At 44.8% G+C, this 17,600-nt stretch overlaps 1 protein-coding gene across 1 annotated transcript in view; it reads left to right on the forward strand.

Moving 5' to 3' along the window:
* Nucleotides 1–16,703, forward strand: part of COA1 (cytochrome c oxidase assembly factor 1) — a 240,344-nt gene extending 223,641 nt beyond the window's left edge. Inside the window, exons 9-12 of the mRNA XM_082399882.1 lie at nt 6,119–6,218; nt 8,290–8,438; nt 13,474–13,550; nt 14,403–16,703. Coding sequence (XP_082256008.1) covers nt 6,119–6,218; nt 8,290–8,438; nt 13,474–13,550; nt 14,403–14,502 — 426 coding nt within the window. The 3' untranslated portion in view covers nt 14,503–16,703. The remainder of the gene's footprint in view (nt 1–6,118; nt 6,219–8,289; nt 8,439–13,473; nt 13,551–14,402) is intronic.
* The last annotated feature ends 897 nt before the right edge of the window (nt 16,704–17,600 follow it).

Consider the following 17,600-nt stretch of genomic DNA (forward strand, 5'->3'; position numbering starts at 1 on the left):
AGGACACTAGTCATAATGGATTAGAGCTCTACCCTACTGGCCTCATTTTAACATAATCACCTTTTTATTTTTTTCGTTTTTACTGAGGTATAATTGACAAATAAAATTGTAAGATATTTAAAGTATACAATTGTGGTGATTTGATATACGTAACGAACGTAAACACTGTGAAAGGATTCCCTCTAACGAGTTAGTTAACAAAGCCATCCCTTAACATTTATTTATTTATTTATTTTTGGTGAGAATATTTATGTTCTTTTAGTTTTTAAAAAAATCTTTTATCACATTTACTTGGCATGCTGTTATACTTTTGGGTTTTGTTACTAGCCTTTTTTGTCTCCCTTATCTCAAATATAATACATTTCATTCTTTTAAAGTTTAGCCCTGTTTTATTTCTTTTTTGCTATTCCTACTTCTTAAATTCTGTTTTTTCCTCTATTGGTCTTTTTGGCTTTATTCCTTCCTTATTCTTTCACTCTAATTCTAATTCTTACTGCCTTAATTTTTTCATGTCTGTTTTCTTAAGCCTGATTCCCTCCCCTCCTCTGCCCTCCCTCCCCGTCATGGTTTCATTTTATAAAGGCTGGAAGGATGTGTAGTCTTTAAGAGTGGCAGTAGCTGTGGGCAGTGTCATTCAACAAATAGGGAAGACCTATCTCTCCTTCTCCTTCTGAGTGGATTTTATGTCTCTTTGTTCTGTCTTGACCCCTGAAATTATGACTTGGGGATACAGTGGCACCTGTGAACTTTTGGAGTGGCTTTTGGACAGCACGTATCCCTTGTATGAGAAGCTGATTGTTCTGAAATCTGTGGTCTGTAATGTGTGTTTCGTCGCTCAGTGGAAAGACCAGGGCCTCCGGTGTCAGACAGATGCATGTCATAGCTCTGGTGTGGAATAGCTCCGTGACCCTGAGCTGCTGCTCAGGTGATTCTGATGTGCACAGAGGTTGAGATTGCACCACGGTACTGCTTCTGCTCTTGCCAGGTCAGATCCTGCCTGTGGCTGGAACCCTCAGGGGTGCTTCTGTTCATCGCCCTAGTGATATTCTGTAGGCCTCCTTCATCTGGTCGGGGACTCGAGGGGAGGCAGCCAGGAGGGCCCTCCAGCCCTGTGCCAGCTCCCGCAGCTGTCTAACACATTGTCCTTTGGCTCTAGAAAGGGATTCAGTACTTTGAAAAAAGTTTGTAGACCATTGGCCTTTGGAGGCTGAAGTCACCCTTCGTATATCAGAGCAGAGCTACTTAGGACTGCTTTCTGGAGAGACCTTGCCTGTACTTTGTTCCATCTTCCTGTGGCTAACCAGTCCCTTAATTTTCAAAATGGGTCACGACCCTTTCCTCTTGGTTAACGGTAAAGCAAAAAAATTCTTTTCTTAATTGGCTGTGTAGTAGACTAATTGAATTGAAGTTTCTAGCAGATTTTCACATCAAGTTTAAATATTTCCAGTTCTTATCAAAAGCTTAGTTTTAAAATGTCACATTCTTAGAGGTAGCCTAAAGTCTATCTCTAGTTCTACAGCACCTTTTTGAATTTTTTCTGTGAGATTAGGGCCTGCTGAACACTCTATTCAAAAGCTAGCTGACGGAGCAGGTAAACTGAAGCTGGTTAAAAAGGAGTAGAGACTGAGCCCCCTTTCTCGCCTCCCACCCCAGTCCCTTCACCCCGCTTTGGCACATGGAGAGCAGGTCGATCACGACTGCCTTACCTCTCCACGGAGTCAAGGTGGCCCAGCAGAGCTTCCTACTGAGTCCTCACTGCTTGGGACGCTTGTAAAATTCTGTTTATGTTTTTTTCGTGGACTGTGATTGTGGTTTTCATTATGAAATGTTATTAAAAAAAATAGTCATTTGAAAGTTATGAACTTAAAGAAAAAAACCTGGGGATGCTGTTTGTAACACCAGCCACTTGAGAGATTCCCGTTCTGAACATGGTGGGAGAGATCTTCCTCAGGCGTGGTGTGTCATTAGCAGGTGTGGTGTTCCTCCACGGATGCTCTGGACCTTGTAGATGCTGCAGCTGCCTTTTCTGCTGAGCAGATAGGAAGCTCAGCGTCAGATCCGTGGCCACCTTGAGGAGGTGTCCAGTGCGTGACAGTGTGCAATTCGGGACACTGACTTTACCCCAGCTGTGTTTCTCTTCTTAAAATTATTTTCCATTTGTCTTCCTTTCCTCATCCATTTATTTACTTCTCTTCTGACATGCATGTCCTTGTTAGCCCCATCATCCTTTTTGGAAGAAGCTGCTGTACAAATCAGCAAATACATAAGAACGATCCTAAATATTTTAAGAAACCACCCTCTTGATCCACTCTTATTACTACGCTGGTCTGAGCTCTTGGCCGTGTTGTCGCAGACGTCACCTGGCTGGTCGTGCCGCATGCCTCTCCTCCCACCTGCAGCTCCTCACCTGCAGAGTAGACCCAGCCGCGCAGGGCAGAGGGCCTTTCTGAGCAGTAACCGCCTCTATTTCTAGACCCATTTCCTGTGGCTCCGCTTCCGCTCCCCGTGCCTCTGCAGCTCTTGTTTCTGCCCCTCTGGTCTCCCTCTGCTTGTCATTTCTGCAAATCTGAAGCCCGCTTCCTACCCCTTCACCTCTTTCTGCTCAGAGTCGGTTTCCTCTGTGAAACCTTTGCTCATCCCCTCCAGGCAGGGCCGACCACTTCCTGGGTGCTGCTTCCTCTCTTGGTGCACACATGGGGGCACACCGACCGGGCTGCTCGCCCGTGGGCGCCTTTGTGCAAATTAGAACAAGGCACTTTATACAGCTTCCAACTGCTGGAAACCCGTCTTAATGAGTGTGTGCGTCTAGGCCGTTTACCCTGTGAGTGGTGCCGTGTGTGTGTGTGTGTGTGTGTGTGTGTGTGTGTGTGTGCGGTTGTGCTCCGTGGCCTCGTCTGTGTTGGAATTTGTTTGAATTGTCTGTATCCCCAGCACCGTCTGTCTGACCCGGGGCAGGTCCTCAACAACCATTTGCTAATAAGCTAAAGGAAGAGCAAAGGTGTGAATACCTGCCACGCTTTTGTCTGGAAAAATAGCAGGGAAGGCATACCTGACAAGGCCTTTTGCACTGAATGTTATGAATATATTGTAATGCCAAGACATATATATATATATATATATATATTTTCGCATCTCAGTGTCTCTGAAATCACAGATATCTTAGTGTGTAATGGTGGGTGAGGGCACAGCCCTGGAGCTGGACTGCCTGGGTCTGAATCCCAGGTCTGCCACTTACACACTTATTTGTGTGACTCTGGGCGTGTTACTTAACCTTTCTGTGTCTCAGTTTACTGGTCTGTAAAATGGGGATGATAACAGTAGTTCCTACTTCATGGGGTTGTGAGAATTCAGTGAACTCTTACATGCGCAGCGCTTAGAATATCACCAGGCACATAATAGCAAGAGATAGGAGTGTTAGCTATTATCAGTATCATTAAAGGCTACATAGGCACTTAATATACTGTTGTTTCTTTCTAACCCTGAGATGCTGTTTTAGTCCACTGGAGTACAGCTTACATGGATAGCACCTCGTGTCGGTGTCTGTGGACTGGTCCCATTATATGTGCTGCGGTCCCACACCATCTCCCGCCCACACCAGTTTTCTGGTTGCTGCAGCAAAACATGCACGGTACACAGACAGGAAACCAGCAGGCTTTGTTTTTTCTTCTTAATATGGCAGAAGAGTAAGAGGGAACAACCAGGGCCCTATATAGATAAGGCTCCTTTCAGAACTTAAACTCAACTTCTTTCATGCTGTAAAGCTTAGACTGGTAAGAAATCTTGGCTGTGTAAAACTAGAAACCAGAGAGAATTGGGTTTGAAAAAGTGATTTTATTTATTTATTTTTTGGCTGCGCCGCGCGGCTTGTGGGATCTTAGTTCCCCAACCAGGGATTGAACCCAGGCCCCTCAGCAGTGAGAGTGCGGAGTCCTAACCACTGGGCCGCCACGCAAGTCCCTGAAAAAGTGATTTTAATGTAAAGTTTTTGATTGTAGGGCAACTTTCCTTTGATGATTTTCAAGGAAGCTGGGCTACGAAGTGGCAAAAAGTAATGGTTGTTCCGGGGCCAAGTTCCCCATCAGAAGCCTCCGGGGTGTCCTCAAGTTAGACAGTAGATGAACGTCGCTCCCCAGATAGTTGTGGGTTCGCCTGGTCTTCAGTGCTCACTTGTGGCTGCAAGGCCACGTGAGGGGATGGGGTGGCTCGTGTCTGAGTTGTTTAGGACGACCTTTCCCTCGTCTCTCATGCTCCCTTTAGCAACTACAGCCGTGCGGGAAGCCGTGCGTAACTCCTGCTGGCTCGCTGCCCCACCCTGTTGAGCTCTCCTTCAAGTTAAGCAAGATCTGACTACTGCATTCCTTGGAGATGCTCTGCTCGTTTTCCTTATGAGACTAAATGGTTTTTCCCAGATCACATCACTGCAATTGACTTGACCCTCAACTTTGAGAAATACTCTTACCTACTATGCAGCACAGCCGAAACTCCCACAGCAGCTGGAGAACACTGATTTGGGGGTTTGGCATCTTTTTCTTAGTTGAACAAAACAGTATATAAGTAAATAATACAGGGATGATCTGAAACTTCACCCTCTTTAATTCGATTTATCTAAACGCTGGATTTGATGATACTTCTGTGTAGAACTGGTCAACTTTAGCCCTGTCAGAGGGTGTGTTTAATGATCAGTTCCCAGAAAGAGTATCCACGTGAGGAACTTTCTCCAACAGGCCTTCTTCCCTTCAGGACTCACTTACCTTCAGGTTTCGGAAATGATAGGTAGGCAGTTGTTCTTACTCTCCGTATTCTAGAAAGTGGAGAAGCAGATAGTGAGCATGTGTTTGCCTTGACTCAGATCAGCCAGTGGAGGCCCTAGCATTATCCCTGGCTCTGCACCGCACACCCCTTTAGGTCACATCAGAGGCTTTGTTTTCTAAAGAGGCACATACAGTCTAAGGTTAAATATGCAAACGGGGACATACATACTTACGGTTATCTTTTCCTTTATGTAAACCTGGAATTTCCATCTCTGCCCAAAATCTTTTTTTTTTATTTTTTATTTTTTTGAGAAATGTCAGCAGAGAGGGCAGAGGAATTACCTCACCTCGGGTGAGGATGCCCGGATGCAGCCTGGGTGGCCAGAGCCAGCTGGAAGCCCACAGAGAACCTGACTCACAGGCGTATTCTGTGAGGTCTTTTTTTTTTTTTTTAATTGGCTGTCAACATTTAGAATTCAGGCAATTTTACATAAAAGACCTCTTGCAAAATCGGAAGATCCATCCAGGCCTGGCCCACGTGGTGAAGTTAGCTGGAGCCGGGCTGGAGCTGCCCGTCGGCTGAGCCGTGTGTCCCTCACTTCTCAGGGTCTGCTCATCTGTGTGACTTGTGGGGCCCGGCGCGCACGTGAACTGTGAGTCCTCTAAGCCCGTGGCCGCCTCTGCTCTATGGCCAGGTGTCCAGCACGCTCCAGCAAGGCCTAGGTGCGCGCGGTGGTCAAAAGGCCACCGGGAGGGAGAGTAATTGGTGCCACCGAGACCCGCGTGCTGCCTCTAGTCCCACCTGGCCTTGGCCTTCAGGGGACGGGAGTTCAGGCCGGCAGGGTGGGCGCCCTGCATGTGCTGAGCTGTCTCCTTCCTCTCCGTCTCTCCATTCAGCCTGAAAGTCAGGACCACAGTGTCCTCATCCAGGCGGTGGGATGTTTTTCAAAATATGAAAGAAAGCAGCCAGTGAGCGCTCCGGCCCATTCGGAGGCTTACAAGCCCAGCTATTGCAACAAAAGGATAAGCTTCCTGTTTACCAGCCGGCGTGAGACAAAGTGGTTGTACTTCCTGGCCGTGCGGGACTTGGCACACACGCTGCGTTCTGTCCCTCAGGACAGCAGGGCTGAATGCCGGCTCTGTGCTCAGCCCTCGCCCCCATGGCCTGGGTCCTGGATGCGGGCCACCCTTGGGAGGGCACTTCGGCTTGGGCTCCAGAACCGGCCCTGGCGTTCTGAAAGGGAAGGCGGCCTCGCCTCCTTGCTGGCTTCCTCCTTAGCTTTCCTTTCCCTGTGGGGTCCAATCCAGGCGGAGGCGCTTGGCATGAACCTGAATCTAACCGTAAATTCACATCTTTTGTTTTTCAGTCTCTAGGAAGCAGGATGTCAGTGCTTCTGGGGAAACAGGTCTTTTTTACCGGCGTGGCGGCTAGCGGGGGCTGCGCCCTTTTGTACTACCTGATACAGAGTAAGTATCCAGTGAAGCGCCCGAGGCAGGGCCGCCTCCTAGTTCTCTTGCCCCCCATTCCTCCATCAAAGGAAATACTTCAGATGCTTTCAGCAGGTTAGAGAAAGAAGGAAAGGACTATTTTTAGAAGCCAGTACGCAGTTCCATTGGCTATAGCTTCCTTCTTATCCTGTAATCCCAGTTTTCCCAGGAGCCACAAGAACAAATCAAAGGAGTAGGACCCATTTGCATAAGAAGCCTCAAAAAAGCAAGATGGGCTTTCACTCCAGTGCACATGCAGTAGATCCATCAAGATTTCTGAGATTATAGAAAGAACAGAGGGAAGGGGGACACCAGATGGTTCACAGGTGTGGAAAACTGGCTCTTTCTCAAGTGTCCTCGGCCTGTTTGCCTTGCCATTCTCTGCTGTTGATTTAGTGGAGGACAGGACCTTGCGCAGCAGACTCTGGCAAGAGCAGAAAATAAAAGCAGTGTCCAGGCTGGCAGAATCCTGGCAGATGCAGCTTCCACCCCTCTGCACCCAAATTTGAATTTGTAAAGACAGGCCGCAGTCATTGTGAGCAGCGAGACATTTAAGGGCATTTCCACGCTACTGGCTGCGAAGCAGCGGCGGCAGTGTTTTCTGGACTGACTCTCTGTGGAGACCTTTTACGCCCGCCCAGCCTGGCTCCTCACCTTGACCCCGCAGCACTGCGACTTCCCGCCCGGACGTGCGCTCCGCCCGCAGCCGGGCAAACGGCCGTGGCCCCTCCGCCCGTCCTTCCCACCTGCCTTCAGGGCGGGCCCAGAGGTCTCCGAGTCTGGAGGTGGCCGGAGATGAGCGTTCCCGGGATGATTCAGACCGGAACAACTCGGCCACCCCTCTGCTCTGCCACAGGGACGGGGGCAGGACATGGCAGGAATGAGTACACTGTCGGTCAGGGGCCTGGCAGCCTCTCCCCTTTAGGAGGCTGGGGTCGGCGGAAAGCGATAGTCCAGTGGGCTCTGCAGCCAGCTCCGGCTCTACACTAGCTGTGTGGCCTTATGGGGGGGTCTGGCTTCTTCCTGGGCCTCGGTTATCGATGTGATGAGGGGTAATATTAGTGCCTGTGTGCGAGGATGTTGTAAACGTTAATCTCACAGCTTGGGGGATACTGAGAAATCGCTCAGTGAAGATGAACCGCCTGGACCCAGCCTCTGCTGCCCTCAGGGCTGGCACCTCGTTCATGCCCGCAGCACCCCCTCTCCCCTTTCCCGGGAAGCAGCACGGGAGGGGCGTTCTCCTTGGCCTCTGCAGGCTCGAGCCGCCTTTCCAGTCCATTCCTGTGGCTGGGCCTGCAGAGGGAAGTCTTTCTTGTTGCCGAACAAAAAACCTTACTTGGGAAGCTCACCGTCCTTTGCTCTCCTTGGGGCCGCTTGTCCTACCGTACACTTTCAGGGAGGTGCTTCCTGGAGTTCCTAGTAGCCTTTGGGCCAAGGATACCTGAGGCCGAGAGCAGTTTGTAAGCTTTATCTACATGAAATGTTGGCGTACATCTATAAACTTGACAAGTTAGCGTTTTCATGTCCTGTTGCGTGGCCTGAGGGTTTTGTTGTTGTGGTCTGTTTTATGCTGGTTTATCAGGACATTTCTCTTAGTGGAAGGAGCAATGTTCAGAAGTCAAGTCATAGATTGTGGCCCCAGCTCTGCCTCGGATTAGCTATATCACTTTGAGCAAGTCATGGAACCAGAGGACTTAGAACTGAAAGAAAAGTTAGAGAAGATCTGATCAGACCCCTTAGATGAAGAAAAGAGGCAACGAATGAGGTGAGGAAATAAGAGATGAAGAAATTGAGGCACAGAAAGGTCCAGTACCTTTCTCAAGGTCACCTGCCACATCCCTGCAGATGCTGACTTCCTATGTTTTGGTTTTGGAGTCTCTAAAATGGACAGTTCAGAGTAGGTGGTCCCTAATAATAATTCCACCCATAAATTTCATGTTTCGGTTTCCATGTTGTACATGGATTACATCATCTCACTTTCTAGGGAGAGTATACCTGACCAAGTTCAATTGAAAAAAAAAAAAAAGTAACCATTTTCCTTCCCCCTTAGAAGCTTTTTCTAGGGCTTCCTATTACCAGTGGGCGTTGGAGCATCTGCGCAGTCACCCTGAGGCGCTGGAAGCTCTGGGCACTCCTCTCAACGTTCACTACCTCCGCCTCACCGACAAGTACAACTTCGTGGACATTGCCGACGCAAAGGTAACGTGCTCCCCCTGCGAACTGCAGGCCGGGTGCCTACTGAGTGGAGGAGGGGCTGCCGTCCTCCGGAAGGGGTCTTGGAGGACGCTGGAGAAAGATGTGGGATGGGAAAATCCACCACGTACAACTGCCGCTAGGTGGTACCTAGCACCGTTTAAAAAAGCATTATGGATTAATTTATTTTCATATAGTTTTCTTCCTTTCTGGGGAATTGATGTGGCACGGAAAGCCCCGTTTGTGCTCAGGTCGCCATCTTGAACGGGAGGTTGTAGAGAAATGATGAGTGGTGGTTTGCCAGTATTTCAGCTTTGAACTTGAAATACACCTAAACTCTAGTTTTAAAGCTTATTTCCATTGCTTCCATGGAATGCCAGTCCATTGTTTCAGCTGTATCTTATCTTCTTTTATAGTTCAACTGAATATAAGAAGTGTTGTTTTCTTCTGTTTAATATGTTTTGAGTTGGAGGAATGATTCTCAGTTGTGTGGGGAATGCAGAGATGCAGAAGGCTTTCAGGGAGTTGATAGTTTCAAATTCCAGCATAAGGCAGGGTGAAGCAAATGCCTTAGCAGAGGCCTGGGAGGGAGAGGTTAGTGGACTGGGAGGTGGTTGTCATGACAGGGGGGCCCCGCTCAGCAGCTGTACACGAAGGCACGTGGCTGTGCTCCCTGCCAGTGTGTCCTCCACAGAGGTGCAGCTGCCCAGGGAGGGTGTGGGCAGGGAGAACGGGCTGAGGCAACCAGAGGGCTGTGACGTCGTCTTGTGAGGTGTGTGCACTTCATGGTGACAAGCAGAAGCCCTGAAGTACTTGGAGGACAAGAGTGAGCTGATCTGACCTAGTTTATTTTTTGTTGTTGTTTTTATTATTTTTAATGGAAATAGTTTTATTAGAGATATTTCCCCCCTAACTACAAAAGCAATTCGTGCTCAAGTATTCTGATAAGGATAATTGATGATTTTTTAAAAAAAATTTAATTGACGTATAGTGATTCAGTCGTTTGTTCTTGCAGATTATATTCCATTACAGGTTATTACAAGATATTGAATATAGTTCCTTGTGCTATACAGTAAATCCTTGTTGCTTATCTATTTTATATATAGTAGTATGTATCTGTTAATCCCATACTCCTAATTTATCCCTTCCCCTTTGGTAACCATAAATTTGTTTTCTATGTCTGTAAATAAATTTTTTTATTATTTTTTAGATTCCACATATAAGTGATATCGTATAGTGTTTGTCTTTCTCTGTATGACTTATTTCACTAAGCATAATATTCTCTAGGTCCATCCATGTTGCTGCAAATGGCAATATTTCATTCTTTTTCATAGCTGAGTAATAGTCCATTGTGTGTGTGTGTGTGTGTGTGTGTGTTTGTGTATGTATGTATGTATACATACCATATCTTCTTAAGCCAATTGTCTGCTGATGGGCCCATGGGTTGTTTCCATGTCTTGGCTATTATAAATAGAGCTGCTATGAACATTGGGGTGCATGTATCTGTTTGAATTACAGTTTTTATTTTTTCCATATATATACCCAGGAGTGGGTGGGATTGCTGGATCGTATGGGAGCTCTATTTTTAGTTTTTTAAGGAACCTTCACACTGTTCTCCATAGTGGCTGCACCAATTTACATTCCCACAAACAGTGTAGGAGGGTTCGTTTTTCTCCATACCCTTTCTAGCATTTATTATTTGTAGATTTTTTGATGATAGCCATTCTGACTGGTGTGATACCTCATTGTGGTTTTGATTTGTATTTCTCTAATGATTAGCAATATTGAGCATCTTTTCATATGCTTGTTGGCCATCTGTAGGTCTTCTTTGGAAAAGTGTCTATTTAGGTCTTCTGCCCATTTTTTGGTTGGGTTGTTCGTTTTTTTGCTATTGAGTTGTATGAGCTGTTTGTATATTTTGGGTATTAACCCCTCGTCGGTTGCATCGTTTGCAAATATTTTCTCCCATTCCCGTAGGTTATCCTTTTGTTTTGTTGATGGTTTCCTTTGCTGTGTACAGGCTTTTAAGTTTGATTAGGTCCCATTTGTTTATTTTTGCTTTTATTTCTTTTGCCTTAGGAGACTGATCTAAGAAAATATTGCTACAATTTATGTCAAAGAATGTTTTGCCTATGTAGTCTTCTAGATACTTTATGGTATCATGTCTTATATTTAGGTCTTTAAATCATTTTGATTTTATTTTTGTATATAGTGTGAGGGAATGTTCTAATATCATTTATTTACATGTAGCTGTCCAGCTTTCCCAGCACCACTTGTTGAAGAGACTGTCTTTTCTCTGTGGTATTTTCTTGCCTCCTTTGTTGTAGATTAATTGACCATAGGTGTGTGAGTTTATTTCTGGGCTCTCTATTCTGTTCCATTGATTTATCTTTTTCTTTTGGTGCCAATACCATGGTGTTTTGAGGCTTTGTAGTATAGCCTGAAGTCTGGAAGTGTTATACCTCCAGCTTTGTTCATTTTTCTCAGGGTTGCTTTGGCAATTCTGGGTCTTTTGTGGTTCCATATAAATTTTAGGATTATTCTAGTTTTGTGAAAAATGTCATGGGTAATTTGATAGGGATTGCACGAAATCTGTAGATTGCTTTTGGTAGTATGGTCATTTTAACAACATTTTTCCAATCCAAGAGTGTGGGATATTTTTCCATTTCTTTGAATCCTCTTCAGTTTCCTTTATCAGTGTTTTATAGTTGTCAGCATATAGGTGTTTCACCCCCTTGGTTAAGTTTATTCCTAGAGTATTTTATGTTTTTTGAAGTGAGTTGAAATGGGACTGTTTTCCTTTTCTTTCTGATATTTCATTATTAGTGTAAAGAAATGCAACAGATGTCTACAAATTAACCTTGTATCCTGCTACCTTGCTGAATTCATTTATTACTTCTAATAGTTTTTGTGTGGTGGTTTTCGCGTTCTCTATAATATAGAGTATCAGGTCATCTGCAAATAGCGACAGTTTTACCTCTTTCCTTCCAGTTTACATACTGTGTGTGTGTGTGTGTGTGTGTGTGTGTGTGTGAGATTGCTGTGGCAGAGGCTTGCAGTACCCTGTGTTGAATAGAAGTGGTGGGACTGAGCAGCCTTTTCTTGTTCCTGAATTTAGCAGGAAGGCTTTCAGCTTTTTACTGTTGAGCATTATGTTGGCTGTGGGTTTGTCATAAGTGGTCTTTATTATGCTGAGATGTGTTCCCTCTATACCTACTTTGGTGAAAGGTTTTATCATGAATGGTTGTTGAATTTTTATCAACTGCTTTTTCTGCATCTATTGTGGTGATCATGTGGTTTTTGTTAATGTGGTGTATCACAGTTGATTGATTTGTATATGTTCAAGCGTCCTTGTGACCCTGGAATGAATCCCACTTGATCATGGTGCGTGGTCCTCTTTATGTATTGTTGGATTCGCTTTGCTAATATTTTGTTGAGGGTTTTTTTGCACCTATATTCATCAGAGATATTGGCTTGTAATTATCTTTTTTTGGTAGTGTCTTTATTTGGTTTTGGGTGCTGGTGACCTCATAGAATGAATTTGGAGGTGTTCCCTCCTCTTCAGTTTTTTTTAGAATACTTTGTATGTTTGGTAGAATTCCCCAGTGAAGCCGTCTGGTCCTGGACTTTGTTTGCAGGGGATTTTTAAATTACAGATTGTTTCACTTGCAGTGATCAGTCTGTTCAAATTATCTGTTTCTTCTTGATTCGGTCTTGGCAGGCTGTATGTTTCTGGAAACTCGTCCATTTCTTCTGTGTTGTCCAATTTGTTGGCATATAACTGTTCATACTATTCTCTTATGATTCTGTATCTCTGTGATAACTGTTGTTATTCCTCCTCTTTCATTTCTTACTTTATCGGGGTCCTCTCTATTTCTTGGTGAGCCTGGCTAGAGGTTTGTTGATTTTGTTTATCTTTTCAAAAAACCAGCTCTTGGTTATACTGATCTTTTCTGTTGTTTTTTTGATCTATTTATTTCCTCTCTGATCTTTATTATTTCCTTCCTTCTGCTTTGTTCTTTTTCTGACTCCTTTAGATGGTAGGTTAGATTGAGATTTTTATTTCTTGAGGAGGGTGTATATTGCTGTCAACTCTCCTCTTAGAACTGCTTTATGGTCCAGGTCAGAGTATGGACCAATTTGCTAGAAATAGTTCCCCCCTTATAAACAGTGGACTCTTTTTGTTTTTTGGGGTTTTTTTTTTTCTATTTTATTTTGAAAGTTTCAAACATACAGAAAAGATCAAAGAATTTATGCTGTGGAACCCAATATCTGCTACCTGGATTCTGTAACTAATATTTTGCTCAATGTGCTTTATCCCATACCTGTTTGTCTAGCTCTACCTTACCTGTTCTTGAACCTATCTTATTATTTTCAAATATCCATACACTTCACCTTTAAATACATAAGCCATATATATCATTAACTAGAGCTTAATATATATTTTTTGAGGTAAAATTTACATTCTGTGAAAGGTACACATCTAACTGTCCTGATGAATTTTAACAAATGCATCCACCTGTGCAACTCAAGCCCCTACCTACATGTAGACTGTTCCCATCACCTGAGAGCTGCCTCATGCCCTTCCCAGTTGGTCCTCTCACATCCCCCCAGCTCCAGCAGAGGCACTTTCTGACATTTTTTTCCCAACCTAGTTTGGTCTAAGACATGGAATCATGCATTATATACTCTTGGGTAAGGCTCTTTCACTCTACATGTTTTTGACCTTCATCCATGCTGTTGCATATATCGGTAGTTCTTCTTTAACCGTGGACTTTAAAATAATCATTGCAAGTACTCAGAGCATTGAGTTTGGCACATAAGGTCTCCTTGCCAGATAGGAGCACTGCCACTGACCTCACCAGGCCATCCAAAGAGGGGCAGGGCATTTTAAGGGAGCCAGATGGAAAATAAGGTGAATTCTTCAGCTAGGCTCCAGTTCAAAAACAACCAGGTTCTGTGGATAATCACTGGATTTTATAGGTTATCCCTTGAGAGGACAGCACTGTATCCACTTACGTCTCTCATTTTATACCCCCAGTTGAAGATTCCTGTCTCTGGACCCAAGTCAGAGGGCTATCTCTATGTCAGCTCATCCAGAGATGCCCCCTTTAAGAGGTATGATGGGAAAGTGGGTGGGAAGCAGGCAGCAGGAGGAGAACCTTCTGATGGAAACGATTTCCATTTTCAATTGTAGTTATATGATTGTGGCAGTAAGAATTAGTTTTTCAAAGCTTGAGAAGTTTTACAGCTTGGACAGCATGCCACTACTTGGGCTCTTAAGCTCAGTCCAGACATTTTATCCAGTGCACGCTACTGAATTTGAAGAACGTTACAGTGGTAGTGGTCTAGGTCTGCCATAACTTGATGCTATGTCACAGCTTCCAACGCTGCTGCCTCCGTCGTTACAAATGAATAGAGGCATGGGTTCCTGTTCCAGAATTATTCGTCACATTCTTTAAATAAGCTCTCTACCCCATTAATTGGCTTTTCTTGTCTGGTTGCCGGTAGCTACACTCACTCACTTCCCCCATGGGAAGCCTCTCTCAGAGATGTTTGCTGTTTAGCCGAGATGTGTTCTAATTCTCAAGGACAAAAGGAGCAGGCAGCCCCTGCCTGGCTTCCCCGGGCTCACTGACCCCTGAGCCTGGGATTAGTGGAGGAGCTGGCCGGCTGCCAGCCAGGAGCTGACGGTCCGGGCGGGGCTGGTGGGTGGATTAGGAAAAGGGGAGGAGTGAGCTGCTCCTTCCCTTCCCTGGGGTCAGCCATTCATGGTTAAACTTGCCTTGATGGTGATGCTGGTTAAATAATGTGAGCCTGGAACAAAAGGTTAAAACGTTAACATACTGCTAACATAAAATAGTGTTTAAAAAACTTAAGACATTCCTAACAACTGCTTTTTTCCTTTTAAACCGTGTCTTTTGCCTCAGTGTTTCGTTGACTAGAGACTATACTTTTGGTTTCTCTCAGGTGGAACCTTCAGGAGGTCTTCTTAGAGCTCAAGGATGGCCAGCAGATTCCCTTGTTCAAGCCCAGTGGGGAGAACAGCAATGAGCTGAAAAAGGACTGAAGGTGATCAAAGACCAGCCCCTCCGAGCCTGGCCTCCCCCCTCCCCATGCGCGCCCCCGTGGCTGCAGGCCAGCCCCCAGGTCGGGCTGGCTGCACGTGTGGGCATATAGTGATCTCAGGATCATTCTAATTTGACCACAGTGAACCCTGCTGAAGTTTTTAATTTCATCAGAAAGTTACTATAATTTATAAAAATTTGAAAGTTCTCTGTATAGAAGCAAAGCACAGAATGAAAGGAATCAGTATTAATAATGTTGATTTCTCATCTCTTTTCCTCTTCTCCCCTCTACCCCAGTTTTCAGCCCTATCAATGAGAAGGTTTTCTAGTACCAAAAAGGTTTTTAATTAATTGTTAACCTCAGAATGCCGCGGGAGAACAAGCACTTCTGTTTGGTTGCTCTATGTTAAGTAGCTTGTGGACGTATCTAAAGCACTTGGAATTTTTTTTTTTTTTTGCTTCATTGTTGTTTTATTTTCTTCTTTTATTTAGTCACCAACTGTCTGCCTGACTGAAGATTTACAAAATAACTGCTTTAATGCAAACATTTTGAAAGCTTAAAATATTTATATGTACAAAAGCACGTGAAACATAGGAAAGTTAGTTTAAAGCTAACAGGCCCTTACACATCTTCTTTCCACACAACTTAACCACATAGTAGAGAATCTTACCTGTAGGTTTTATTAGTCTTGCAAGGGGACAAAGATCTTCCTTCCCTCTGAGCACCAGAGCCTACAAAACCCAGAAATCTGTCACCTTTGCTTTGAAAAGGCCAGTTTAACCCCCTCAGTATTCCTAGGCTTAAATGCAGTTGTAATAAAGGACATTTATGAGCTCCTTTACTGTATTCTTAATATTCATTGGAGGGGAGCCTCTCAGAAAAGATTAAGCTTAAATGTGCCAGTATAGAGTACAAGGCCTTTCATCGTTTTGGAAGTTATTTCTGTCCTGTAATCTCTTTCTTTAAAAAATATGCTCTTTGAATAGACCATGAAGTGAAAAAGTAGGTCTTTCCCTGAGAGCTTTTATTGATAAATATTACGATCTATACAGTCTTTCTTGTGCTGCTTTATTCTTTAAAGATTACGTACCGTTCTGTTGTGTACATGTCACTTTATGTAGTGCCTCATACCTGGCTGTTCTATAACAGCTTTTACTTACTTTCAGTGTTTGCTGGATTTTTTTCTTGCTATGGCCAAGCCACAGAAAACCGGGGCCTGAGTGGACCTTCTGTTCTGAAGTAAAAGCAAGTAACAGTTTTTGTGTACAATTTGTATGAAGAGGCTTTCCTAACCCAACTGACAGGAAATAGTATTATGTAGTGAAAAGATCCTTGATTTCTGTCTGAAAGTCACCATCTTGGGTATTTTTTCCAGTTAAGCGTATTTCCATGTACTTCTTAATGCCTTTATGGTTGATTGTGAACAGGCTGGAACCCGGTGCTTGCAGTAGACATTGTCCTTTCTTTTCTTGAAGCAATGCTGTATACCTGCAGCCCACTACTTCCTGTGTGTCCAGTAATCACTGTGATTCAGCCATGGACTCACCGTTTGAGCACGTGTTCCCAGCACACCCCATAAGAGTCAGCCCAGTGGTGACTGGAGAAAGGGCTTCACTAGAATTGTAAGAATTATAGATTTGTCAAGACTGCAGAAGAGCGATCACAGCCAGCAAATGGCAGTAGGGCTCCCATGCGCCTCTACTAAGCTGCTGTATGGTCTCTGCTCACAAGCGGCTCACGTAATACTGGACTAGGAGAGTTCCAAGCAGCGGTGCTAAAACGAGGCGGGAGAGAGACCGATCAGGGGGAATCCGGGAGGCCAGTCAGCTCACTCCTCCTCTTGGGGGACTGCTGACCTCATGGGCTTTGAGATCTAAGATTGCAGACGTGATGGAGACTGCCGTGCAAACAGAAAAAACATGAAAACAGGCCTCAGCCGGGGAGGTGTGAGCTATGCTCCAGAAAGATGATCTGCCATTTGGCCAGTGTATAGGTTAGCTGAAGATACGGTAAAAGCAGGCCCTGGACAGGTGAGGTGGCCAGAGTGTGAATGCCAGCATTAGCATTCTGCATTGAGCTTGTAGCCATCAGGTTCTGGAGTAAGTATATGATTCTACTGTTAATGAAGGTTTAAGAGACTGTGCTGAATTATTACTGACAAGACCTGTACGACTTTCAAATAAATCACTGATTTTACTGTCATTTATCCCATTTTTCTAGATTTGGCTTCCCCCTCCTTCTCTTCCTTCCAACCGTTCCCCACTCACCAGTCCAGGGATTTTTTAGTAATACCTGATGAGACAAGGTTCTGCTACTCCCAGTTTTGGTAAAGTTGCATTCAGCAAAGATGAAGCTAAGCTAAATGACACCCACGTGAAGCAGCCAGCGCTTCACCGACGGTGGCCTCTGCCCCCTGGCACAGCGGGAAGGGCAGGGAGACGCTCCGTCGGCAGCGGCTCCACAGGGCTTTCTGAAGGCTGCTCGACTCTGCTGTTTCCAGCCTGTCGTATGAAAAGTATGAAGAAATACTTACCCATCCCTGGTCTTACAGGCGAGGCAGCGTTTATACTGCTTGTTGGGAGGCTTGGGCAAAAGACGCTGTATCCACAGGAGGCCCCGTGAAGGGGCTGGGGGGCGGTCAAGGAGGAGGTGAGGGGGTGATGATGGGAAGAGCCTTGCCTCCTCGGCAACCTATCCGCCCTCCAGGCTTGTCTTTCCGCCGACTTCAGCAGTTGCTCAGTCGAAAGAGCTGTCAGGAATGTGCACAGAAAAACTGACATTTTACGATCCAGGGTTCAAAAGTGGGAGTTGAAAATATTAGAAACATGCCTCAGTATCGTAGATCACATGCGGTATATTAAATGCCTTTCATTATTAAATAATGAGCATTCAAGGCAGAACTATTATCTTTTAAATTTGTGTGTCAATAATTACCTTGCGTCTTAATGAGGTAATTTCTTACTTCCAAATTATTTTTATGAAGTAAGAAACTATAGGCCAATCCCTCTCAGGAATGTTGCAAAATTCTAAATAAAATATTAGCAAACTGAATCCAGTGACATACAGTAAGTGGTATATTGTATATTTGTCACAAAATAT

The sequence above is a fragment of the Balaenoptera borealis genome (assembly GCF_965194805.1).
Source record: "Balaenoptera borealis genome assembly, chromosome: 7".
Classification (NCBI taxonomy): domain Eukaryota; kingdom Metazoa; phylum Chordata; class Mammalia; order Artiodactyla; family Balaenopteridae; genus Balaenoptera; species Balaenoptera borealis.